At 37.8% G+C, this 25,978-nt stretch overlaps 1 protein-coding gene and 1 long non-coding RNA gene across 5 annotated transcripts in view; one reads left to right on the forward strand and one right to left on the reverse strand.

Moving 5' to 3' along the window:
• COL11A1 (collagen type XI alpha 1 chain) overlaps positions 1–16,924 on the forward strand; it is a 132,656-nt gene extending 115,732 nt beyond the window's left edge. For all 4 annotated transcript variants that reach the window (XM_015636767.3, XM_033516416.1, XM_015636768.3 and 1 more), the window contains 15 exons: positions 207–260; positions 766–819; positions 5,878–5,931; positions 6,308–6,415; positions 6,497–6,550; positions 7,574–7,627; positions 7,939–8,046; positions 8,656–8,709; positions 8,798–8,833; positions 8,938–8,991; positions 9,800–10,049; positions 11,642–11,754; positions 12,543–12,611; positions 13,274–13,507; positions 15,181–16,924. In XM_015636767.3, the coding sequence (XP_015492253.1) occupies positions 207–260; positions 766–819; positions 5,878–5,931; positions 6,308–6,415; positions 6,497–6,550; positions 7,574–7,627; positions 7,939–8,046; positions 8,656–8,709; positions 8,798–8,833; positions 8,938–8,991; positions 9,800–10,049; positions 11,642–11,754; positions 12,543–12,611; positions 13,274–13,507; positions 15,181–15,327 (1,443 nt within the window). In that variant the 3' untranslated portion in view covers positions 15,328–16,924. The remainder of the gene's footprint in view (positions 1–206; positions 261–765; positions 820–5,877; positions 5,932–6,307; positions 6,416–6,496; positions 6,551–7,573; positions 7,628–7,938; positions 8,047–8,655; positions 8,710–8,797; positions 8,834–8,937; positions 8,992–9,799; positions 10,050–11,641; positions 11,755–12,542; positions 12,612–13,273; positions 13,508–15,180) is intronic.
• On the reverse strand, positions 8,985–24,779 carry LOC107208396. Its single transcript, XR_004498518.1, has 3 exons — positions 24,711–24,779; positions 23,532–23,691; positions 8,985–9,069 (listed from the first exon to the last, which is right to left on the reverse strand). It is a non-coding gene; the product is annotated as an uncharacterized LOC107208396 (long non-coding RNA).
• Positions 24,780–25,978: the final 1,199 nt, after the last annotated feature.

The following is a 25,978-nucleotide window of genomic DNA, read 5'->3' on the forward strand; positions in this document are numbered from 1 at the left end:
AGCTCTTGACTGTAAGATCCATTGCTTTTCTGTTCACTCATTTCTCAAGGCTTTAAAAACATCTAGAAATCTTTTAAAAGTTTTGAAAAATAATGTTGTTGGGAAAATGCTCTGTAGAAAAATAGTCCTCTTATATTCATGTATGAAAGTCAGTGACTTAAATTAGCTGAATTTTTAATTTTGTTTATTTTCCTTGAATTCTGTAGGGTCAGGATGGTGTTGGTGGAGAGAAGGGTGAAGATGGTGATCCTGGTCAACCTGTAAGATTTTTCTCTCATTTTATTTCACCTGCATGATCTCTCTGATGATAAGAAAGTATCTTTAGCCAAATCAGTGGTTTCTATGCAGTCACACTCTTAAAAATATTTTCAGAGTGGATGCTTTTTCTATTATACTGAAAAAACACTATTTATTTCCTTGCAGAGGTAGAACTGCCCATATTACAGTAACACAAGCAAGAGCTCCATTTCTTTTAGAAGTAGTGATGTGTTAAAGGATTTGTGCTGGAGCTGCTGAGGAGCACTAAAAATAGAGCAGCTCTGAGCATAAGAAATGCTGCAGCCAAATAATCTTCATTAGCTGAACTTAGGAAATTATGCCAAGATCTTAAGCAGTATCTGACCAATACCCATATTAAGCATCAAAGTTCTGTTTCTAGATTCTGTCCACTGAAAGAGGCTAACACATGGCAGATATCTGTGGTATTTAATAAAGCTCCTTAACTTCATCCTTTATTACTGCTGAGTTTTTAATTTTCTGTTGCAGGGTCCACCAGGTCCTTCAGGTGAAGCTGGCCCACCTGGTCCTCCTGGGAAAAGAGTAAGGAATATCTCATGTTCTCTTGTACACTCCTCTTTCTGAGACACTGTGTCCTAGAGAATTTCAGCTACTTGTTCTATGCTGAGACACTCATATATGACATTTGTCATTTCTTTAAAGTAGTGTAATGAGAAATAAAAAATTAGAAACAGCAGAGAAAGCTCTTTAACATGGCTAACATGGAATATGAGAACAAAAATACATAGGGAAGAATGTATTGCTTACCTATAAAGGTGCTTTTTCTTTTCACTCAAGAATTCAGTGTCTACTGAATCAGTCTGCTGACAGAAGTTAGTAGGACAGTAATAGCAGACCTCATCTTTAGTCACATACCTGCTATCAGGGAGCAGGAAGAATGTGTCTTGTGGTGTCTTTAGTCTCAGAAATAAAATAATTTCAATGCAGCTATTGTGAAAAAGTGTGTTATCCCCTCTGCAAACAGAACTAGCAGACAGACATTCCTGTAATTTATGAAGCTATTCCATTATTTCTAAGGCCTTTGAAGGTTCACAGGCTTTACAAATACAGTTAATCAAACCCAGTAAATAATGTTGCAGTCACAGAACTGTAGTAGATGCATCAACCCTTAGGTCTGCTCCAGAGAGCAATTAGATGCAGTTTTTACACTTTAAAAAACAGAAGTGTCATTATTAAACGTAAGCTGAGAATTATTTAACAAAATATGTTAAATTGCTTGATTTAATGGGCTTGAGTGAACTGACATGCCTAATTAGTTTTATTTATTTTACACAGTAATCTATTTGCTCCACCAACATGCAAAGTATTTATAATGTTCTAAATGATTATGGTAGCATTAGCAACCTTATTAGGACTGAAATATGGTTCGATTGAATATTAGCAATTAGTGTGTTTGCTTGACATCAAATTAAATCTTCCTGCTTTATTGTACAGAAAGGCAATAGCTTACTCCTCCCAGATGGGCTATATTCTATATGCACCTAGACAAAAAAAAAAAAATTTGAAGCACAAATTCCATGTTATCTGTATGGTCAAATGGGAAATTTTGATTTGACACATTCCCACTCTAGGAAAAATGCATGGCTAAATATTGCAATGTAGTTCCTTTCTGAATTTTGAATATAACATTTTGTAGAATCAGATTCTACATTACTTGACTACCAGAATGTTTCAAACTTGTAGAGAATATATATTAAATTGATGTTACTCTAGAAAGAAACAGTGAAAGACTGAAAGGTTCATATTTAGCTGGAAAAAATGATTTTCATTAGTTTTCATCACTTTATGGTAGAATCAATTTCAAGAAAATGCCCTAACAAGAATCTTTTAATTTGGATTGAGAAGGACACAGTTTCAGCAGTAATATTGCTGGTGGCGAGGTGCAACTCTGGCTATACTACTAGAAAGCAATATTCAATTTTTTTTGTTTGTCTATCTAAAATAATGAGCTGGCAGAGCTCAGAATTCATACTTCTAGTTAAAGGCTCTTGAAATCCTCAACAGTAGGATCCTTATTTATTTTATTATTCATTTTCATTCCCCTCTTCCATTCTATTTTGTAACTGTCCTGACCTCAGTTTTACTTCCCAGTCTTCTGAAATCATGTTTATTACCAGATGTAAGAGTTTTGAGCAATCTCTGTTTAGTTACAGAATTACAAATTTTCTCCAGCTCTCCCTGAGAAGCAAATTCTAGTGAAAGACATGGACATAAATAGTTTTTCCTTTGTATCTAAGAAATTTAAAAGCCAAAACCATAATCCACAAAGGGTGACTTTTGTGACATACTAACTGATAAAGTCTTTTAAAGTGATTTTTTTAAAATTTTCATTAAATAGTAATTATTATTTTACATATTCTGACTTCTTAAATGATCTGTGTATGCAACAGATCAGAAAAATGCATGCTCAGAAGGTTTTATACATCAATGTAATTTAGCTGCAAGTAATGGTAGTAGTTGTGGCTGCTTCTCTAGAAACAGAGATACAGACTGAACCCTGCTACAGTTATGTTGTTATTATTATTTTTCTGAAACTTAGTCCCTTGCTTTTACTTTTGGGACTTCTTTTTGGTTTGCCATACAGTAGTCTAGATTGAATTCATTGAGTTCCATCTGAAAAATGCTAAAAAGAGGAAAAGACACCATCAGAGGGAGTTTTCCCTTCAGATCAACATGCAGACAATACAGATCAGCACAGACAGCCCTCCTTGCCCGTGTTCCTCCCAGCCCTTCAGTGTGCCAGGCACTTGAGCTTTGGGATCTGCTGCTGGGCTGCTTTCCCCAGGAGTGACAACCAGATGTCCCCATCACATACACATAAACCTCCACACACCAACCAAAAGGTATTAGAATTTAAAGCTCAAGAATAAGAGATATTTTTGTTCTCAACTGGAGGCCATACCATCTTCTTCCATTAAAAGGAGATGTCTACACTGAAGCAAAGCCAGCAATTTTGCAAAGCAGAAGTTTATTTGATTTGTTGCCTTTAAACACAATATTGAATAACTTTGGAAAAAATAAAGTGTTTCTATGAAGGAGATTTTTTTCCATTTTGGGTACAGCATGATGCTGCCTCAGCAGGATGTACTCACCACTTAAAAATTAAACTGATTTTCTCTCTTGATTGCAAATGCACAGAATACCTAACAATACTCCAGGTTCCCATCTCAGCAGGCCAATGAAATGTGGTAATGGTTTTCTGTGTTGGAAGTCGTGTTTTAAGCCAGATGACAGACAGCTATAAACAACAATTTAAATTATTTTAATGAAATACGGAAGAACAGAGAAAAATATTCAATAGGTTCACGTAACAAAAATCGAGAACAAGTTTGTTTCTGCATGATTGCTTTTGTCTTCTTAGTTCATAAAATGTTATCAAGCAGCATGTCCAAAATTACAGTGCAGTGTTCATAAAAATCAGCATGGTAGCTGGGGATGAGGGGAGAATCGTGCACTGATGTAAAATACAGTTACAGAGTTCCTTTCTGTCAGTAAAAATTTCCCAGCCTCCACCAGCGGCAGTGTAGGAAGGTAAGATAAATAATAATGAGCAGTTTGTCTCTGCAGAAGCCCAGCAGTGGCTCCTGCAGCAGCTCTGTGCCTGGGGCAGCCTTGGCACTGACTAAAATGAGCACTCCCTGCCCAGCACTCGTCAGTCATTGTATTTGTATTTTCGCCACCACAGTGGGTTTAGCCCTGCTAATTAATCCATGCTGCAGCTGCATTTCTAGATTATGCAGGGACCATATTTCTCAAGCACAGACTGCCACATTAAACCCTTTTCAGTTTCTTAGATAGGGTGGGTTATAATCCAATATGGGAACTTCAGGGCAAGGAATTTTCAAGCAGTAGAGACAATGGACATGTAAATTAATTCATGTAAGAAAAAAAGTTATGTTTCTAAAATGTTTCTGAGTTTATTTATGTACATGTTGATCTTTCTTGTTATCACTGCAAACTCTGATCCACCCAACAAATTACAACTACACAAAGGGGTACATGCATCAGACATTATTAATTATTATTGGAACAGCAGCGATTTAAAATATTCTTCCTGTTTTAAAGAGACAGCATTTGGCTTTTAAGCTTCTCTGTATTTTGAAGAACTAAAACTAAGTCCTTTACACCTTAAAGCTCTTAAATATACTAAAGAAAAAAAGCTATTGATACCCACAGCAAATGGTCAAAGTCCTCTGTGGGCAATTCAATTCATTTGGCATTATTTTTGATGTAAATTCTGAGGTATCTCTGTTGGCCAAAAGGTTCATGCAGTGCTGCAGATGTTCAGTGTCACCCTGGAGAAAGCTTAATTTCAGAAGCAAATGATCTTAATATACTTCTATGTAAATAGCTATAAAATTAATATAAATTTCCTGGAATTAAAACCAGTGAAGTTGCTCAAGGTATGTGCCAGTAACACTGGAGAGTGAAATATATCAGGCTATAAAAAATGTGGGCTAAATTCAACTCTCGTATAAAATATGGCTTTAGGTCAAACACTGATCCAAAGCCCTGAGCTCACAAAGCAAACAGGCAGATGCTTGACTGGAAGTACAGTTCGTATTTGTAAAACTAAAATCATGTTCTGGTGCTTTACCTTTAGGGAGCCAGAATTGTTTTTCTGTATGTTGTTAAGAAGCAAAAAGCAGTAAATAAATGGAAGTGATTGAATTTTCCTAGTTGCTGGTCTTCAGAACTTCTTTTTTAGTTTCTACATAACAATCTGCATGTTGCATTAATGAACAGATGAGTCTTACATAGATTCACAAAATCACAGCATTTGAGCACGGTCACTTTTCTTTAATTTTCCTTCAAGCTGCTCATTGGTTGGCAAGAAATAGCTACTTGTAATAAAGATTTCCCAGGCTGAAAATTAACCTTGTAGGAGAACAGTTGGTCCATTATCTTAAGTGCATCTTTTCTAAACTAAGCATATAAGAGAACCATTTCCAGAAGAGTACATTAAATTCTAGACACTGCTCCTGTTCATAACTGAAACTATGAATATTAATTACCTGACCTAAAAAACAGCCCTTGATGTTTTGGAGGAGAAAAATGTCTTTTTATTTTTCACTTTCATATTTAGAGGATAATATGTCAATTTTTGGATGCCCAAATGTAATCAGGCCCCTTACTGAGCCCATCCCTGACTTAGAGAATAAAGTATTTGCCATGCTGCAGAAAGAGAAGCCTTTCTGGAAAGAGTGGATAAACTACAGTGAATAGATAGAAGTCAATGCAAAGCAAGTTTAAAATTAATTGTTATTGTTCATATAAATTTGAATTGCCTTTTTTTCTTTTATATCCTGTTTTGCTTTTTGGTTTTTTTCCCAAGCTAATTCTTTGGTTTGAACCTTATCATCTTTTAGATATTCTGAAAACCCAGACAATTTTATAGGGGAATAAGAGCTGTTTGGTATTTTTTTATCCTGTGAATAAAATGTCAAAAAAAGAAATTTAATGCTATTTTGTAAGCATTTTCTACTTATTAATATAGCAGGAATTGCACTTTCAGAATTTTTTTCACCAGTTACATTTGAAAAAACCTGACATTATGAGCTCAGTGTCCATATTTTACAGGGACCTCCTGGGGCAACGGGTGCTGAAGGCAGACAAGGTGAAAAAGGTGCAAAGGTAATACACTAAAGATTTTTTTTGAAGCATAGAAATATAAACTGTTTATAAATTAAAAGTAAATTGCTTATGATGCACTGAGTGTGGTACTTTCCAAAGTAATAATAGGTAATCTGTAAAATCCAAATTCAGACCCAGAATTAGTAGCAATATGAAATGGAGTGGACCCAGCAGTGCAGGCCCAACACAGCTCCCCTGTAACAAGCAAGGGGAACCTGCCCTGCTGGCCCCACATCTCTCTATGAAGCCAGAGCCATTGCACTCAGGAAATTGTCCTGTGCAGAACTCTGGCTTTTAAAAAGTACTTTCCCTCTTGTACATCCCTCCAGTGCCAAACTGATTATCCCCCCTCTCTGACCTGCTCTGTTCTTTCCAGGGTGAACCTGGTGCAGAAGGGGCTCCTGGAAAAACAGGGCCAGTTGGTCCACAGGGCCCTGCAGGAAAACCTGGCCCAGAGGGTCTCCGGGGCATTCCTGGCCCTGTGGTAAGTAACAGTGCACATAATAGTTTAAATGTTGCATTTCCTGTTTATACTCTGGTAAAACCAGCTTTTTGTTTTTTCTAGGGAGAACAAGGTATGCCTGGAGCACCAGGTCAGGATGGCCCTCCTGGACCTCTGGTGAGCATCTTTTTCCCACATGTCAGTCACAGAAGCCTCCAAAGACATCACCAGAGATCTCTCTTCCAACATTTGAGAGCTTAAATATTCTGTTAAAATCTGGAGCTGACTATATTAATGAACTATTATTTCATACAAAATATATTAACTACATGCTTACAAATGCACAGACTTCCTGTCAGCTCAACAAGAATTTTTCAATGCATTGCTGCAACTTAATTTTGGATTTTAAGAAAATAAAGTTGTTATGCTTCGGAGTTAGGTTTCCCTCCTTCCCCTCCCATCCTCCACAGGAGATTGCTATCAGGAGAGTATGAAGCCTGATTTGCAGTAGAGCACAACACACTGCAGGTGAAAAGTCTGATTCTGCATTCCAGAAGCTTAAAAATTTCACATTTTATTCATGAATTATGTATTTGCCTAGGCTTTTGCATCTAGTGATATCCTGAAGTGGAGATGGAAACCCTAAGTACTGAATAATATTTTGTACATGAAATGTTATGGCATTTTTGAATATGTGCCAGGTGGAAAAGGTCTCTTATCACTCCTATTCATATCAGAAGTTGTCCACTGCCACCAGGAGAGCAGTGGTGAGGAGACAGACACAGTGTAGTGGCTCTACTCCTCATGGACATGGGCAGTGTGAGAGTAACAGCCTCTGAAAGATTCATGTCTATTGAACAGGCATGGCCTGCATTTTTTACCTCACTTTGTACAAATTACACAAAATCAGCTATTCTTATAAAATCTAAATATTTCTCACATTTAGTTCACCCTCTGCTTCATAGATTTCTAGTCATACAGCCCTTTATAGATTTATAATTATAAAGGAAATACCACTGTAGCATCATTATGATTTTTTAAACATACTTCATCTCGAGCTCTAAATCACATCATCAATCACAACCATCAACCACTGAATGTGTAGTTTGATTTGAACTGCCTTTAATAACGTTTCTAGAAAACATGATCTGAGTGGGATGTTACAACTCATTTTAACATTACTTCCCTTGATTTACATAGGGCCCACCTGGCTTGCCTGGACTGAAAGGAGACCCAGGTTCCAAAGGAGAGAAGGTATGCTTTGCTAATTGGTTCTGGCTTTGTAACTTCAGTCTGGTATAAATCTGTATAAAATTAACAGAAAGAAGCAGTAGGGTTTGTATCAGCAAGGCATTGCACCATGCCTATCAAACAGCTTCCCACAGCCTTAATAGTCATCATATAATGAATATGTTACAATAAATATAATAAATATGCTTTTAGAATAACTTGTTTTCAGGTTGATTCTTGACAAGCAACAGTGGTAACATGTGAAAGGTATAATTTATGTGTACAACACATTTACTTTAATGTACGTTAACTATATTTTCTTAAATCTTGTTTAGGGACATCCTGGTTTGATTGGCCTGATTGGACCTCCAGGAGAACAGGGTGAAAAGGGTGATAGGGGTCTTCCTGGCCCACAGGGATCTCCTGGAGCCAAGGGTGATGCAGTGAGTACAGCATACTTGTATTTCCATTCACGTTCCATGCAAGCAGGGAGTGTATATATATATATTTTCCAGGCTTCCTTTTGAAAGAAATAAAGTTGTTATAAACATTTTACATCCAGAGACTCCTGCAAGAGGTTAGAACTTTCTTAAACATTGTACAAACACAGCAAAATTAAACATCTTAAAATGATATTATAGAGTGTTTGAGAAAATGAAGGAAATGCATACACCCCAACATGCACACAGAACAAGTTAGCAACAAGATAAAAGTAGCAGCAGCAATCTCATCATATTTACTAATTGCATTACCCAAAGCAGCTCCCTCTTTTCTAGTTACTGAGCCATGTTTTTAGGGCACTATGTAAAATGTGAGGTTTGCAAGCCAATCTGAAGAGGAACACAGCTGTGACAAAACACTGCACTGTGTCAGAACAGCTATGAGCAACTCAGATTGTCAGACAGTATATTAAATCAGCCAACTATTTTAGCCTCTAGCAAGTGGCCTAACTCAAAACTCACCACAGTTGGACACTTAGATAAAGATATGATTTTTTAACACAGTCCAGTACATAGAATACTTTAGTTCTGTGCTTATTCTCTTTATTTTAGGGAATTTCTGGTCCTGCTGGTCCACTTGGACCACCTGGTCCTCCTGGATTACCTGTAAGTAATTTCATCCAGCCCTCCTGTTCTAACCACCCCCAAGCTGTGTGCAACACACCCAACCAGAGTTATATGTTCTTGCCCACAGGGTCCCCAGGGTCCCAAAGGTTCCAAAGGATCCAGTGTGAGTAACTCTCCTCTATACATTTTCCTCTTTTCCTTAGCTTTTGTGTGTGTTATTTTTAAATGTTGTGTAGCATGGTCAACACTTCTTTCCTTGCTCTGTAGGGTCCTGCTGGTCAGAAGGGTGACAGTGGCTTACCTGGTCCACCTGGTCCTCCAGTAAGTAAGAATTCTTATCTTGTATTACATTGACATGATGAATCCATTTTGACACGGATGGAAAACAACATTTGGGAGCTAAAATATGAATGATTGAAAACTTATTTTTCAGGAAACACAGATCCAGCAGGCACAGAAATACATATCTTCACTGAAAGAGCCAGAAGAAACTTAAATAAATAAAAAAACCCAAAAAGAACACCCAAAAAAATCCCTATAAACCCCCCCAAACAAAGAAGCCCCTCATGCAATAATTATTTAATGTGTTACACTGAAGCACAGAAAGCAGAATTCTACTGGTTTCTCCTGATGATATTCTTCTGTTTCCATATATTTTTATATCATAACAAACTAAAACGAAGAGTCCAAATCTGAGTGAAGGGTTTCAATTTCTTGAAAATAATATTGTTTTCTAGACCCCAAGTGGAATTTTCAACTTTTATTATAGGAAACATCCAGAGTTTTCAATTTTCATAGAATATATCTGTGCTTGAGGGAATTAACAGGGATACAGAGGCAACTGTGAATCATTTCTGCATGTCACTTGTGTGAGGGCAGCACACTCTTCCCCAAAAAGCAATGTAGTGAGAAGAGTTTAGAGCACCACAATGCTTTGGCCTTTTACAATCTCTTTTCTTTTTTTTTTTTTTTGTTTTCCAAGTAAATCTAAAGGAAAACAGGTGAAATAAAGAAATGAATACCTAGAAGAAAGCCTATTCAAAGCATCTCCAAGCCACATTCTGTGTTTTTTCTCTGCTGAAAAACTACACAAAGATATATATAATTAGATATGTTGTTTTCCACTTAGGGCCCTCCAGGTGAGGTAATCCAGCCACTGCCAATTCAGTCACCCAAGAAGACAAGAAGATCTCCTGACTATATGCTCTCTGATGCTGGTGATAATATTCTGGATTATTCGGATGGCATGGAGGAGATCTTTGGCTCCCTGAATTCACTGAAGCAAGATATTGAGCACATGAAGTTTCCGATGGGCACTCAGAACAACCCGGCCCGGACCTGCAAAGATCTGCAGCTCTGCCACCCAGACTTCCCCGACGGTGAGCTCATGTTGAACAGCCACACACCTGTGTGTGCCAGCCTCTTGGGCAGCATTAAACCCCTCTTGCTGGATGCCTCATGCAGCTGCTCAACAAATGCAGTCTCACTGCAGCCATTTTTACAGCCATAAAAGTTTAAAAATATGAGACATATTCTCTTGTTAAGAGTCAGAGTTCTTTAAATACATAACCTGATCTGGTTTTTGAGTTAAAACCTTTTAAAATGATGAATAAAAAACAGTTATTGTTTTGAAAGATGGGCATCACATTTCCAGGACAATCAAACAGGAGTATGATGAAAGAGTTTAGTGTAACAATATGAAACAGCATTGCTATTATATGAGATCCATGTTCAATAATGATTCTCAAAAAGTTTACTAGTCTTTCAGCAGTAATTTTCTCTACTGCATCAGCACTGTTTTTTCTAGATCAGCTGGAAAAGTTTCTTTGATACTGTTTAATGCTACCAAGAAGTAGTATAATAAAATGCAAAGTAATATGAAGAGACCCAATGTTCCTAAGAACTATCTTGATTTTATTATTGGTTTTTGTTTTCTTTTTTTTTTCTTCTAAATAATTTTACCCCTCTGAAAATGTTTAAATGAAATCCAGCCTTCACTAAATTTTCATCCTTTCATAATTTCTTCAATTGCAATGCATATTTTTCCCAATTCAAAGCAATATTTTTCTGCTTTTAAATGGGAGGAAAAATAGATTTTGACAGTTTAATAATATTTTATTGCTTTCACTCTAGATAGATAAGAACAGATGGTTGCCTTGAGGAGTAGTTAAGCAGTGTATGTGCTATATGAAAAGTACATATTTTACAATTTTACAATTCAGCACCCTCCATAATAAGGAATGTGTTCATAGAACACATTCACCTTCTTCATTTACCAGTATTTGCTTCCTCTTTAGAGCTGTCTTCATATAAAAATAATCTTATGTTGGTTAAAATAAAAGCAAATGTGTTCATTAAAATTCAAAATTCTCCAGGGATAAGACTTACAGAAAGGAAAGACTGTTTTCAATATGCAGCCTAAATCAACAGAATTGTTACACTCCATAAATACTTTGTCTGTGCCCTATATTCACAAGACAGAACTGGTGAAAGGATTTGTCATTTCTCTTTGAAACCTCCATTATTTGTTTGAAACTGGATTAGAACTGTAGTTTTCTGCCCTGTTTGTAAAACATCTGAAGAACCCTCATCAGAAAAATCATCATTCTAATTAGAATAGCAGGTTTTAAAAAGCCCTGAGTTTGAATGGGCCTTGGGTGGCTGCAGCTCTTTTCATGCCCAGGCTTCACTGGTGGTGCAGCTTCATAACCCAGCAGTAAAAATGCCTTTGCTTGAGGTGGACCCCTCTCAGTGGTGCTTGTGCCAGCTACAACCCCAACCAAGCCCCATGCAGACAATTTTTACATCCAGATAAGGATGCAAATCCCTCCAGATTTTTCTCCCTGACCTAAACCATTCAGATGAAATAACTTTCCTACAAGCTTTGGAGAACCATTAGGTAGCAGTAAAGCCCAGTTCTTCTGAATACCATTCCTACTGAATAAGGCAAATATTTTCTCATTTGTCTTAGGGGAATATTGGATTGATCCTAACCAGGGCTGTTCTGGAGACTCCTTCAAAGTATACTGCAATTTCACAGCAGGTGGGGAAACTTGCATCTACCCAGATAAGAAATCTGAAGGAGTAAGTACCAATCTGTGTTTTCAGTTGGCACTTGACAGTTCCTACTGTGCTGTTACAATGTTGAACTAAACAGGATAATTACATTGCCACATTTTCATGTATCTGTCTTTCTAATTACATTTACATTTGCATATATCTGAATGGAGCAGTAAAACGGTACATAGAGTTAACAAATAACATTTTCAACTTCAGATAGAGAACGTATGCACCTGCTTGCTAACATTTCACTACATTTCAGAATGTAACACAGCTGAACAGCCACTTACAGTACATGATCTAGTGTTTCTCACCTAAAAGCTAAACCTTACTGTGTTTCTCTTGTGGGTTCATTTATATCTATTCATTTATTCCTATGCAAAGTAGATGTAAAAGGCTATATTAACACTGTCCTTACTCACTGTTATAGATTACATCTGTTGGGGCATATGGTGTAGAGGAAGGCTTTCTGAAATCTTGCCCACATGACAGGGATCTAATAGTATCAACACTGGTGAAAACATTTAGATACTTCACAGCTACAATTTATACCAGCAGTTTACCTGACTTAACATATTACAACCATCTCCCCCTAAAGAGAACCAGCTATCTCTTGGATTCTATTTGAAGTCACCAATTTGAAGGCATTCTCTACAAGAAAAGGATTCTATTTTAGACCTTTAAAGTGGCTGAGATTTCAGGAAGAACCATTCTTTATTATCTGGTTTTATATTTGTCCAAAGTAATGTAAAACCTTCATATCTGTCAACATATGTTTCAAATACTTCTGTCTCTGTTGTTTGACCACACAGGTTAGAATTTCATCGTGGCCAAAGGAGAATCCAGGATCTTGGTTTAGTGAATTTAAGCGAGGCAAACTTGTAAGTTGTCACTGCAATATAACTGTATTCATAAATCAGGCACATGTTTTCAGTGGTCAGCAGATCACAGAGAATTTTATAAATATTTACATGAAGACCCCCAGTCTTTTTGCCCTAAATATTACAGCAGCTACATGGCCTCTTGCTCCTGGACAGCAGAAGCCTGATTTGTATTGTCCCACAGTGATCCCAGTGGTCACCTGCACAGCTGGTGGTGAGGATCTGGCCTCTGGCAGACACACCTCACCACCAAACCTTAGGAAAGCAGCTGGAGCACAGATCACCCCCCCCCAGTCTAGGTAACTGGAAATATACTGAGTATGCAGAGGTGAGGCTGCAGGCTGACTAACTTTATGATTAACTAAAAACAGATTACCAAACAGATTCTGCTGCTTTACACTATAAGGCAGGATTAATTCTGTCTTTCCCAGGTGAAAAAAGCTGATATATGTAATTCTTCATCCTAAATGTCCTGCTACATCATGAAAATCTATTTACTGAGTCATAGCTGTATTAACCTTTAAAACTTCATAAAATGTTATGTGTTGGTTGATATTTTTATTAAGGGCAGTTATTTGGTTGTCTTTTGCCAACAATAATTTTGGTTTGCATTGTACCAAAGAAAACAGATAAATATTCATCTAACTTTTCATATTTTCCAGCTTTCCTATTTGGATGTTGAAGGCAATTCCATTAACATGGTCCAAATGACATTCCTTAAACTACTGAGTGCCTCTGCCAGACAAAATTTCACTTACAACTGTCACCAGTCTGTAGCCTGGCACGACGCACCCTCTGACAGCTATGACAAAGCACTAAGGTTCTTAGGATCCAATGATGAAGAAATGTCTTATGACAACAATCCTTACATCAAAGCTCTCCATGACGGCTGTGCAGTAAGTAGAGCTTCAAAGAGTCTACAAAACCAACCTGTCATTTAAAGCAGAAATCAAACAAATCTATTTTTTCACAGCTTTCTTCTGAGAAAAGCTTTGTAAACACTTTACTTGTCATATACTGATTTTTTAGTAGATTTTTAACCACAGTACACTAGTGCCATATTCAATTTTCACCTATGTACCAAAAAAGAAATAACCACAACCAAGCAGCAGAAACTGAACAAACTTGGAATGGATGCAGGCTGTCAGCACCACTGTGCTGAAAGCAGGCTATCTGCTACTGTCTATGAGCACAGTATAAGGGAAGAGCAGAAGCAAAAAAGATAATGAGAGGAGGCAGCCTATAAGCAGAATATATTTATACTAAAAGTCAAGGTATACACAAATAGAATATTTATTGAATGCAGCAAAAACATGTATCTCCTAAGTCCTATGTATGAACCCAAACATAGTGAATTAATTTAATAGTGTGATATGTGACTTTGTATTTCCTTTTCTTGTTTTGTGTATTCAGAGACAGGTGAAGTTTGTGGATTTTACTTTTCAGAATCCTCCTTTAGCTAAAAATCCCCAGAGGTGTCCAAGCATCAGAGCACTCCTCTTTCAGGGTCTGTGTGGGCATAGCAACTGTTACCACTTCTCAGAAATAGAAGGCTCTATTTAACACTTTGAAACAAAGACATGGGGAGAACAAGTGACAGTTGAAGCCTCATTGATTATTTTGGGGTTTGATATAGTAGCATTTAGAAGGCAGTTTCTGAGAAGTCAGAGATACAGAATTAGAGACCTGAAAGTGCCAGGATACACCTGGCTCTGAGGCAGCAATGCTGCTCAGGAGGTGCAAAGCACCTCCCCTCAGTAGTGAGGCTGATACACAGCTGCTTCATGTCACCCTTTCTATGTGCCTTGCATTTTCACTTCCCTTTTAGTATCCACAGAGGGTAAATGTAGAGCTCCAGAGAGAGCTGAAAGTTGCAACTGTCACTAAACTGAGAACACTCTGATCTGTCAGCTTGGATGCTCATCTGACCTCCAAGACCCTGGAACAGCTGAAAGGGGTCTCAGCAGATATGAGAGACTTTCTAAAGGAAGTGTAGTGCTGATAAGTGACATGGTGACTGGGCTGAGTGATACATACAGGAGCTAGAGAGCCTGCTTCAGGCAGCAAGGGTGTGCCTTCAAAGCTGGCTTCTAAGTGCAGCAGTTGGCACTTCTGTCAGAATACTACTTTCTTCGCTGTCCAAACAGCTGCTCTAATATTTTGTGAGGCAGTTACAGTATTTCTTCTTAGAAGTGGATCTTCTGTCTTTCAGAACTAATTAGTGATTTTTTTTCACAGGGAAGATGTGCACTGCTCTGAGATTATTGTTTATTAAATAGTACAGACATGAACCTAGAATTGTCTAAGAAGCATGAGCTATCTTTGATTATTTCTCGTTTGTAGTACTGCTTTAGTAAGTTAAAATCTTTGGGCCATTCTCCATCTAAAATCAGAACATCCCATGTCAGATTTTTAAAATGAAATCATAAGAAAACATAAGATTTGGGGTTTGCAATACCTGGTGTATTGACCTGTTATCAATAACTTTAAAATTCTATGATTTATCTACAGCACACGTTAAATACTCAGATCTATAACAGTTCGGGTTTTTTTCTTCTTTTCTGAACAGTCAAGAAAGGGCTATGCAAAGACGGTGCTGGAAATCAACACGCCCAAGATAGACCAAGTGCCCATAGTTGATGTGATGATCAATGACTTTGGTGATCAGAACCAGAAGTTTGGATTTGAGGTCGGTCCCGTCTGCTTCCTCGGTTAAGCTTAAGACAAAATCAGATCAACACAAATGTTGCACTTTGGTGCTACCAACCCACTTCATGCCACATGCAAGTTTTGAATAAGGATGGCATAGAAAATGTCTTGCTGTGTATGTATGTCTTATCTAGAAAGTAATTGTTGCCCTTGTAGGGCCAGAATCACATGACTTAAACTTATTTTGCAAAGATGCTGTGGCACAGACAGACAACATAGGGCTCACTTCAGGAACACCCCCTTTGGATTCCTTTGGTGCTGTAAAAAAACCAACGACAATGGTGCTCCTTCCATTAAATGCAACAAAGAGGTGTTTAGAAAGTGTTTAATATAAACTGTAATTATTCTATGTACAATACTATACTGTGATTTCTCTGTCCACTTCCAAAACTTGCATGTGTCTCTGAATTGCATCTGGCTTTTATTTTACAATTACAAACTACATTGTCAATACTGTGTATGTATTCTGAAAAAATAAAACTGTAATTGCCAGTGAAGCCAATTCCATTTCTGATTAATAATAAAATCCCTTTGTATATATTGTTGTTGAAGAGCTTTGTTATTTGAAGTCGCCAGTAAAATTAAGGTGGCAAAACTGGAAGATCTCGAGCAGCACACTAAAACAACTCTTTTCTGCTGATATCACTCTGTGACAATGAATTTAGATAATGAAATGAAAGCACTTTCAAAGGTGCTGTGTTCCATGGTGCTATACCTCAGACTTTTTATTTTTTATTCTAATTCCATAATTTCATAAGATAACTGTATATACCTAAAATAAACAAATTTATATTTTTGGGTGGGGAAATATGTAAGAAGAAACCAAACTTCTGTGTAAGAGAACTGTTAAAAATCTGTGAAATAAATTAGTCATATAGCTATTTTTTTTTTATCTCATCTGGATTTGTTTCCATTGTGCTTATTTGGGCTACATAAGTATAAAAACTGGATTTGAAACAGTTATTTATGGATTTTTTAAGTGTTTACGTAGATGTTTGTGTAAGCAATGATGGATGTTTTCTTCCTGAACTGGCTACTAACGGTTTCACAGAATAGTCTATACGATATTTGCCCGTCCCATTAATATGAATTACTTTTCTTCCTGTCACTCCACCTGAAGGCCAGGGATGCAATATGTCTAGGTCATGTGATTCTACACAGTTGCTAAGCAACAGATGAGGGACTGCTTCCTAAAGAGCTGTCTTTGACCCAAACCTTACATTTCACTATTCAAAGCTCACCAAAAAACATGTTGGTTTGGCCTTCCCTCTGAACATTTTTATTCAGGTAGTTGGAAGTAGAAATTACATTTTAGCTTTACAACACAAATCCTTTTGTAATTATTTTTCATAATATATGTAAGACTTGAAAAGAAATGTTTGTTTCTATTTCTTATAAATTGTTAAATTAAATAGTACTAGTTTCTGCTGGCTCGTTTCCAACTGGTATTTTCTTATGCACGTTTATACATGTAAAAGTGAGATTCCAAAAGTCATCTTCTTGCTGTTCATATTTTCTTTTATTTTTGAACCAAAGTTTGTAACTGTCACCTCAAAGAGGGAAATACAAATTTTATTAATAAAATCAAGTCTTGTTTATCTGGATTGGTCATTCTCTTATTTCAATATCCAAAATCACCCACTGCCATTACTGTAACTTCATTCTGCTTCCAGACAGTCCAGGCTCGAAAAAAAGGAATGTTACTACATGTCCTGGCAAGCACTGGGCAACAGCACTGGGAAGTGTTGACAGACAGGGTGCTGATCTGGCCATTGGCAGTAGGCAGCAGGGATAAGTTCACACCTCGTTGGTATGGATTTATAGTTCCAGCAGTCCAGATAATACCATCAAACACAAGAGAGGAGCCTGGTGCCCCTTCCCCAGCCACTCACAACCTACAGTGACTGTCCATTCCTCAATCCTTATCCTTGTAGGACTCCATGGGGTAGGCAAATGACCCTATTTATTAATAGGAAATGGAAGACAAGAACAAGTCCAAGATTTGGAAAATAATGGAACACAAAATGTCCAGCACCTTGACTGTGGAACCAGTGATGGGTCCAATGACATAACATATGCTGCTTCTCTAAAAAACCTTCTCTCTTTTCAATCTGCTCCCTGTTCTTTATGAACTCTGGCTATGTCTAAATAAGATGTGAGGGCAACTGCAATAAGTTTGGCAAAGAAGCAGCCACTTTCTCCTACTCAGGGGGGCTGGCTTAAGTCAGGAACTCACCTGTTCAAGCCTATCTAAAATTTAAAAAAACTTCCTCAGGTGAGTGTTTTAGGGTAAAAAATAAAGATGGTTGCGGTTTGGCAGTCAGGATTAGTCTGCAGCAGAATGTTGTTTCTAAGAATGCAGTGATGTATTCAAGCAGCCAAATGAAACGAGATCTTTTCCAGAATTAGTCCAAGCATCTTGCCAAGATTTGTGTTGGCAACATCACAAAAGAGGAAATGAACTTGAGTCTTCTACACTTTTCAGCAAGGACCCATCTGGTTTATTCTTTAACCTTCCTTAGGTCTTAACCACTTACCTTACTATTTATCCTTGTCATGAAAGGATCTCATCATTGCTTGTTACCTAACTTCTCTTTGTCCATTCTTTTTTTCAATCTTCTGTTCATGTTCTCTCATGCTTTCAGATTAAAGGGTGAAAAATATCCATTATATATTCTTCCTTCAAGCAAAAATTATGCTCCTGTTTTTCCCTTGAAAGAAGTCTCCTATTAGCTTAAAACCCAAATGAACAAACCAGAAGGGCACTTCAGAACAGAAAGAAATTTCACATCAAAACTCACATATTGGTCTTCCTATGAATAAAGCTTCAGATTCTATAGTCAAATCATAATAGCCATAAAAACATAAAACCTCAGATTCATGATACAGTATTATAAAATACATAGAAACAAATCAAACCTCCAAAACCATGCAAGTCAAATTCCTTACTCAACCAAGCCCAAAATAAAACAATGATCAATATTCTTCATACTCTAAATTAAAGACATGCAATCACAAAAAGACTGAAATTGTTACATGACATCTGGATTTTACTCTAGAAACAGAACTTGGATTTTCTGTGATCTTGAGATCGTGAGGATTTACCCTATCTGAAGCAGACTGGCAATTTGTTTTGAAAGTTTGCTTCAAGCCCCTCTAAACAGAAAGCCATGGTTTCTTCCATGAAGATGGTTTCTTCACTGCAAACACAGACTGTGGTTGTGTCACATGGAAATGAAGTAACTCAGCAGATGGCAAACCAAGCCCAAAGATACTCCAGACTGAGGCAGCCTTCTATCCAGAATCACATGGACATACAAGAGAGATTTACATGAGTTGACTGGCAGAAACTGTTCTGTGTGTATGAGCAGAGCTTCTTTGCCTCTGTATCTCTCTCTCACCCAGGACAGGGTAGTATCAACTGACCATGACTGGCACATCTCTTGGAAAACTTCATAAAATGCAATGAAGATATTTTTTCCAGACCAAGTGAGAGCCATTATGGCTAATATCAACAGTCACCTTGCAGCACAAAAAGCTACAAAAAATAAGGACAGTGAGCTCCTTAAGATTCTTCCCCTTGGGAACAGCTTTGTTAATTTTAAAATTAATCTTTAAATGCTAATGGCTGGACAGAGAGGCTTTAATAGCCACTATTCTCTATTGCAAGCACACTCATTTTTCTGTGAAAGAACACCTTTTATTGTAGATGCACCAAAAAAAAATTGAAAATTACAAAGACAGGATATTAAATGTCATGTCTATTATATTTACCTGGAAACGTGTCTTATTTGTGTTCCTTTTGAAAGCACATAAATTATCAGTGACTCATTGTTAGTTCAGCGAAAAGCAATGCCAAGATTATTGCCAAGGAGTAGATGGCTCTAAAGCTATTTATATATTTTGTTTTCAATAAGAACATTGAAGATTAATACAGTGAGGAAGGCTGCAAGCTTACAGATATTCAGACACTCTGTTCTAGCCAAAATTGGCAGTGTTTCTTTCTCGGCTGTGTGAATGAAGGCTGTGTTCTAATGAGAGAGGATGCAGGCAAAGCCCACAATGGACATGTTTTGTCTAGGTTGTCCAGGGAGCTTTGGCAGACCTTGACTTTGTCTCCAATATCTCAAGGGTGGAAGAAGTGATCTCCATCAAAACACCTAATTTCACGAAGACAGACAAGAGTTGTTAAAAACTCACCAGTGGGACTGGGATCTAAGTGCCTCCTATGCTTGCTATTATAATCTAAGAAATTATTTTTTTTAACATCAAAAAGGCAATGTAGCTAAATCTTGCTGAAGCATGAAAGAGTTCCAGTTTGCACTGTGATTAAAATGTGTATGAAAATTAAAAATTCAGTCAATCCAATGAAGTGCTGGATGGAAACCAAATTAATTCTCTTCTAGCCCCAGAAGTTCTCTAAACTGATCTTCTGTTGTGTTTTCAATGGTTAATTAAAAGAACCTTTCTGAGTTCAGAGGACTGGACAAAGCTGCCCAGAGCCCCAAGGTCATCTTGATAAACAGGAATGAACACAGGAGCCTCACACTGAGCTCCCCTCTCACCTGAAATATTTCATAGCCAGAGTTCTTGCATATGGCCTTAGCCCCCCGTGGGCTGCAGCCGTGCAAGGCCAGTGAGTTGAGGATTGCAGAGACCCGGCCTGCCAGCTCTGAAGTTCCCCAGCACAAGTAAAAAGTAAACATAGCTACAGCAGAGCCATAAAGCTGAGTTTTTCAATTAAAAATAACTAAATTAAGAGACTCAGGTTGTGACTAATAAAATAAAAAACATTACACTATAATTGTTGTTTCTGAAAGGGAAATATTGATTTCTTGTTTGTTAGTTTACCCAGAATGTTACTCAGAAAGCCCACACAAGTCAGCCAGGGTATATCATGGAGCTGCACGACTTCTAGAGCAGGTCCACCTCATTACAGCAGGAAAGTATATTAACTGGAATGAGAAGTGGACAGATTTAGAATGTTGTTTTTATTGACATAAAAGCTATTCTGTTAAATATAAATAAATAATAATTTTTTTAAAGGGTAAGGTTTTATATTCTATCCTTACAGTCTCTTGAGCCTGTGCCTTTTTTTGTTACAATATCATCTCAGTGGCAGCTCAGGTGAGAAAGTAGCTATGCTTTGTGGTCCTGGTGCCCAAATTAGCTCACAAAATAAAATAGCACAATGTCAGGGCTCAGGCTCTGGAGAATACATAAATAGATAATCTTCCTAACATTCACTATTCAGTAACTTTCTGATTTGGATATATAGGGATCACTTATCCCTTTGTCATTTCTCAGAAGGATTTTAGAAATATCCACTTTGCTCTAAGCCTCCAGAGTTGTTCAGTGCACAGATATTAAGATCAAAGCTGTTTACTGTCAGAAAGGGCCAAAAATGGAATTCTAATTTGTGAAAACTTACCACAGCACTCCAAATTCTAAAAAAGAACAAAGTACATTTCACCTTCCAACTTCTCCCCCTTTTTTAATTGTAATGTTTCCATTTGAAATAATGAGATGTTTTTGTCCAAACTCATTGAAAGTATTTGATTGATAGGAGGAAGTCCACTGGGACCCTCACCAAAATTGTTTTCTCATGTGCTGGGAGATAAGAGCTGAGTACAATACTAACTGAAATAAAGGCATCACTAGAAAAGAAAGGCACAATAAAATAATTCTCAATGTATAACAGAAAGGATGAAAATGTAGAAGGGGAAAAAAGAGGAAATAAGTGGGGAAATACACGGGAAAAGAATGTTAGGAGAACTTGCTTCCCTCAACATCAGGCAGGAGGGTGAGAAATTTCTCTGGGAGCATCCCATGTGATCACTGGTACTGCAGGGCTCAGGTCTGCTCCTCACAGTCCATGCAAAGGCTGGGTGAAATTGCCCCATAGTTAGGAGGCAGCAGCAAAACTGGTTTATAAACAACACACCTGAAGAGTAGAAAAGATTGCAGGCCTCTGTGGGAAACAGCTCTGCATGCAGCCACATCCCTGTGCCTCCCTCCCCTCTCTCTCAGACACTCCTCACACTCTGCAGGGTCTCAATTCTTGTGGAGAACTCACATTTTGCTGGGGCACTGGAGAGCACAGGAGGTCTGAAAGGGGGGATGAAATGCTTAACTTTTAAGGTGAAGAGAGAATGGATGGCAGAGGAGGGTGAGCAGGCTCAGAAATCAATATACACTCACACTAACATGCTGCCAGACCCATATAATATAAAGCCTCTCTGGACCATCCAGATTAGGAACAGGCAATTTCTGTGTCCTTTCCCTACCACAGAGAAGCATACAGACCAGGCAGCACTGAAGACTGTCTCTGAAAGGAAAAACAGATAAAAAAAACGGGGAGATCAGCTCACACTACTAACCCTTTGAAACCTCTCTCTCCACACTTTAAAATTAACCTATTTCATGTTTTGAACATATTAACCTCAAACAAAATACACAATATCTTGAGGAACCACATTTGAACTAGCATCACATTTTTCCATGAAAATATTTTTGAAATAAACGATAAAGAATTTTAAAATGGACAGTCAACATGAACTGAGGATACCTGAAAATGTTCCTGATTAAATTATTCTTGACTATTTCAATGCATTATGCAGTTTTGCACATGTGCATTCATTTCTCATGTTTTGCATAATCTTTCTGATGACTGTATGCACAAGTGTACCATGTAGAAACAGCAGTAAGCCAATGTGATTACTCATTAAACTTAATGAGAAGGTTAGAATTATCTACTATAAAACTAAGATGAAAGCAAAATCACAAATTTGAAAGCTAACTAAGGGCTGAAACATATGCAAGTACAGTTAGTTAATACCCTCTTAACATGCAGAACAATAAATACATCATATAGATATACAGCAAATTTGGATGCATGTTACCCAAGTGGAACTCAGCTGTGATGGTGTATGAAATGATAACATTTAACTCTAATCAGACACATAACTCAGAGGAAGCAAAAGCACAAAGTAATTAAGGGCTCTCTTTCAACACTGGAATATTTTTGATAGCCAAATAGCATTCTACCCTTTTCTGCTTCAACAGGGAAGGAAGACAGAGCTTGATGTGTGCCTCCAGATCTCTGTAAATAAATGCGGGGTGACTCTTACACACAGAGATCAGGGCTGTAACAACTCAGCAAAAACCAGAAAAGGATGAAGCCCAGAGCCTGCAAACAATGTATGTGTGACAAGTTACAGAGGAAGATGACCATGTACAGCTGAGGGATCATAAAATCATAGAGTACCCTGAGTTCAGGAGGCCTCACAAGGATTATCAAAGTCCAACTCCTGGCCCTGCACAGGCCCATCACCAAGACTCACCATGTGCCTGAGAGCATTGTCCAAACAAACACTTCTTGAACTCTGCCAGGCTTGGTGCTGTGACCACTGCCCTGGGGAGCCTGTTCCAGTACCTAAACATCCTCAGGGGAAAAACCTTTGCCTAATATCCAACCTGAGCCTCTTCTCAGCTTCACATGAGTTACCTGAGTCCCACTACTGGTCACCAGAGAGAGATCCTCCATTTCTGCCTGTGAGGAAGTTGTGGACTGCCCTGAGGTCTCACCTGTGTCTACTCCACTTACAAAGCCAAGTGACCTCAGCTGCTCCAGAGGTGGCTTCCCCTCAAAGCCCTTCACTGTCTTGGTAGGTCTCCAATTGTTTTAAAATTTTCTTCTATAATGGCACCCAAAACTGCATTCAAGGTGATACTTAAAGTTTAATACTCCAGGAAATACTAAAAAGCCCTTCTTTAAGAGGTGGCTTTAAGGATGTTTTTAGATGTTTGTTCTGATCAAAACTCCCTGCAGAGGCCTGGGTTGGGCGCTCTCAGCAGCAGCCCCTGGGTGACCACTCAGGGCCTGGGAGCCTGGCCTGAGGGGAAGCTGTGCTGTGTCAAGTGGTTCCAAAGCTCACAAGATAATTTTGAGCCTATGTGTGTGTCAAAAGACATGTACCTCCACTTACCCCTAGCTGAAACCCAACATTATCTCTTTGTTGGGAATTTTCCTCCCCTTAATTCTCATTTCTTCTAAAAGCATCATATTAAAAATGTAGCACTTGCAGCACCCACAGGGTTTTATACATGTGGAAGAGGTGGATTCTCATTTAGTTGTTACCTCTTCAAAGGCATAATTAAAGTAAAAAAAAAAAACCACCAACAAAATCTGAAACCCCACCAAATACAAACCTTGACCTCTCCTCCTCCAAACCTGTGCATGTGCTCCAAATCCCTGCCCATGATGCTCAAGGGCGATGGCACTCAGGCCTTTCTCCCTGTCATGCCATGCAAAGCACTTCCCAGGAGTTAGCACCACTCTGTCTTCTCTCCAGAGGCTGATGTCTGCAACCTGAGGTGAGAGATCTTTTTAGAGTAAAGGAACAAAAAAGGTTTGTTTTCTTTACCCAGGTGTTTCTGTGGTAGAATGGGCTGGAAACCTGAGTATCTGTGAATATTCAAACAGCAGGCATGCAAATATTTAATCAACTCTATAAATGAGCTAGGGATGTGTGCCACTGGTTTTGAAGAACTAAAGAGTTTTTATGCTTCAAATACTTCCATTGAGACATGAGTCATATTAAGCAGCTTTGTGGCAGATACAGTAGCTCCTCCTTCATGCAATATCTTTCTCTGAAAGCTTTGATTGAGAGCTAAGCCACATTAAGAGTTTAGTGGTTGAGCGTGGGAGCTTCCTTCAGTAAACTTCCTGAATTAATTGCTGCTGGAGCTCATCACCCATATTTTCAGAATCTTTCCCTGTCAGGTCCCTTTCATCTTCCTCTTTCAGGTTAAATTCATCTTTTTGATGTGACATACAATAAAGTCTGTAAACAAGGAACAAAAGTTTCACTACTCAATAGGGAGAAGCAGCAGAGTTTTGCTAGTTGACAGGTCTGGTTTCAGAAATTTGGTGAAATACGTAACAGAATTTTAAAGATTAACAGTTGAAAATAAAGAATTCTCTTGTCCTCAGTCCATCACCTCTAGGGACCATGGCAATGTTCTTCTACATTCAGAGCTTTAGGAAGTTTCTATGCAACATGTACAACAAAGTGAGAGACCTGCACCAGTCTTACACATAGACAAGCAGGAAATTAAAGTTGTGGCTTAGGCTAGGCTCTCTTCCCATGGTTATCCCTAGCTGTGAATTGTCTTAGGCTGAAGGTATCCTACAGAAACAAATGGAATGATAAATCTTGCTCAAAATACTCAGCTGCCAGGTAGGCAGGTGGGAATTGCAAGTTAAAACACTCCTGAGCAGGGTAGAACTCTAGGCCATGGTAAATTCTTAAATTAGCAAAGGTGCAAACTATGCATTCTCTCTTGCTAGGCACTGCTCCTATGGGGACTGCAAAAAAAAAATCTTACCCTTAATGAGCTAGGATCCAGTTATGCAGGAAATGCAAAGATGCACTTCAAACACCTAGGGATGAAAGGAGGGAAAGGTTAAGACAGTCTTGATTTGTATCCCGTCTGAAAACAAATGCAAATTCTCTCTCTGGCAGATGCTTTTAGAATACTTGGAAAAGACCAAACCCACAAAAATTATTTTTTCCCTAATGCTTTCATGAAAATACTAATTAATTGAAAAAAATTGTTTGAGCTGTAAATATAAATTATGTATCTTACAGGCTTCCAAATATTTTAATGCATATCAAAAGAAACTGTTTCAGTAGGCTTAGATTTCCTGTACATAGGTGGAACACATTTAGTTTTCCAACTTCTCAAAAGCTTTTATGTGACATTTGAAAAAAAAAATCCCTTCAGTCAATAAGACATTGTAAATATATGCCAATATAAAATATACAAAATACACTTTTATAGAAGTTACTCACATAAATATAAGTTTATATGAAGATAAAAATACATTCACTCTTCAGTGGTGAACTCAACCACTCATAAATACGCTTGGACTAACTTCACAAAATTTCCATGTTTTGTGACGGTATCAAACCAAGACTGCAGCGAGCTGAAGGCTGACACCAGGTTAAGTGAAAGGGAATCAGAGCCATTCTGCTTTTCTGACTGCCATTATGGTAATGTGATCAGTACCTTGACAGATGCTAAGAAGAATAATTTTGCTGATTGACTTTTCTTCAAACCCAAGGCTGTGGGCAATCAAAGAAAATATGAACATCTGGCTGAGTTTTTGATTGCCATGCTCACTGATACAGTGCACCCAAATAAGCAACAATTAGTACAGCTTGTGTCAAAAGACCCATCAGTTAATTCAAATTAAGTCAGGAAAATTGAATCTAATTGGCATTCATGCATATTTGTACGCAAAGTTTAAATAAGATTCTTTTGCATTACATTATCCTTTATTTACAAGGGAAACACATGCAAAGTTTTGTGGTTTAGGCAAATGTTTTCAAAATCCTTTTGACTTCTTAAAGCCAAACATTTGGGAAAACTCTGTGTCCTTTCAAAGGACATATTCAGTCTAATAAACATAAAAATATGCTGGCTTTCTCAAGCTCATATTTCTTATTTCTTAAAAAATTTCTCAAATTTGGGCAAGTTATTCATAGGCATTTTGTTAGTAGAATGCAGAACTCGTATGTGGGCAAATTTGCTAGTTAAGATGGTGGCCAAGATAATTACCAGCCTGTAGTAAGAAAGAAAAATCTGAAAGC

The sequence above is a fragment of the Parus major genome, chromosome 8 (assembly GCF_001522545.3).
Source record: "Parus major isolate Abel chromosome 8, Parus_major1.1, whole genome shotgun sequence".
In the NCBI taxonomy this organism is placed as follows: domain Eukaryota; kingdom Metazoa; phylum Chordata; class Aves; order Passeriformes; family Paridae; genus Parus; species Parus major.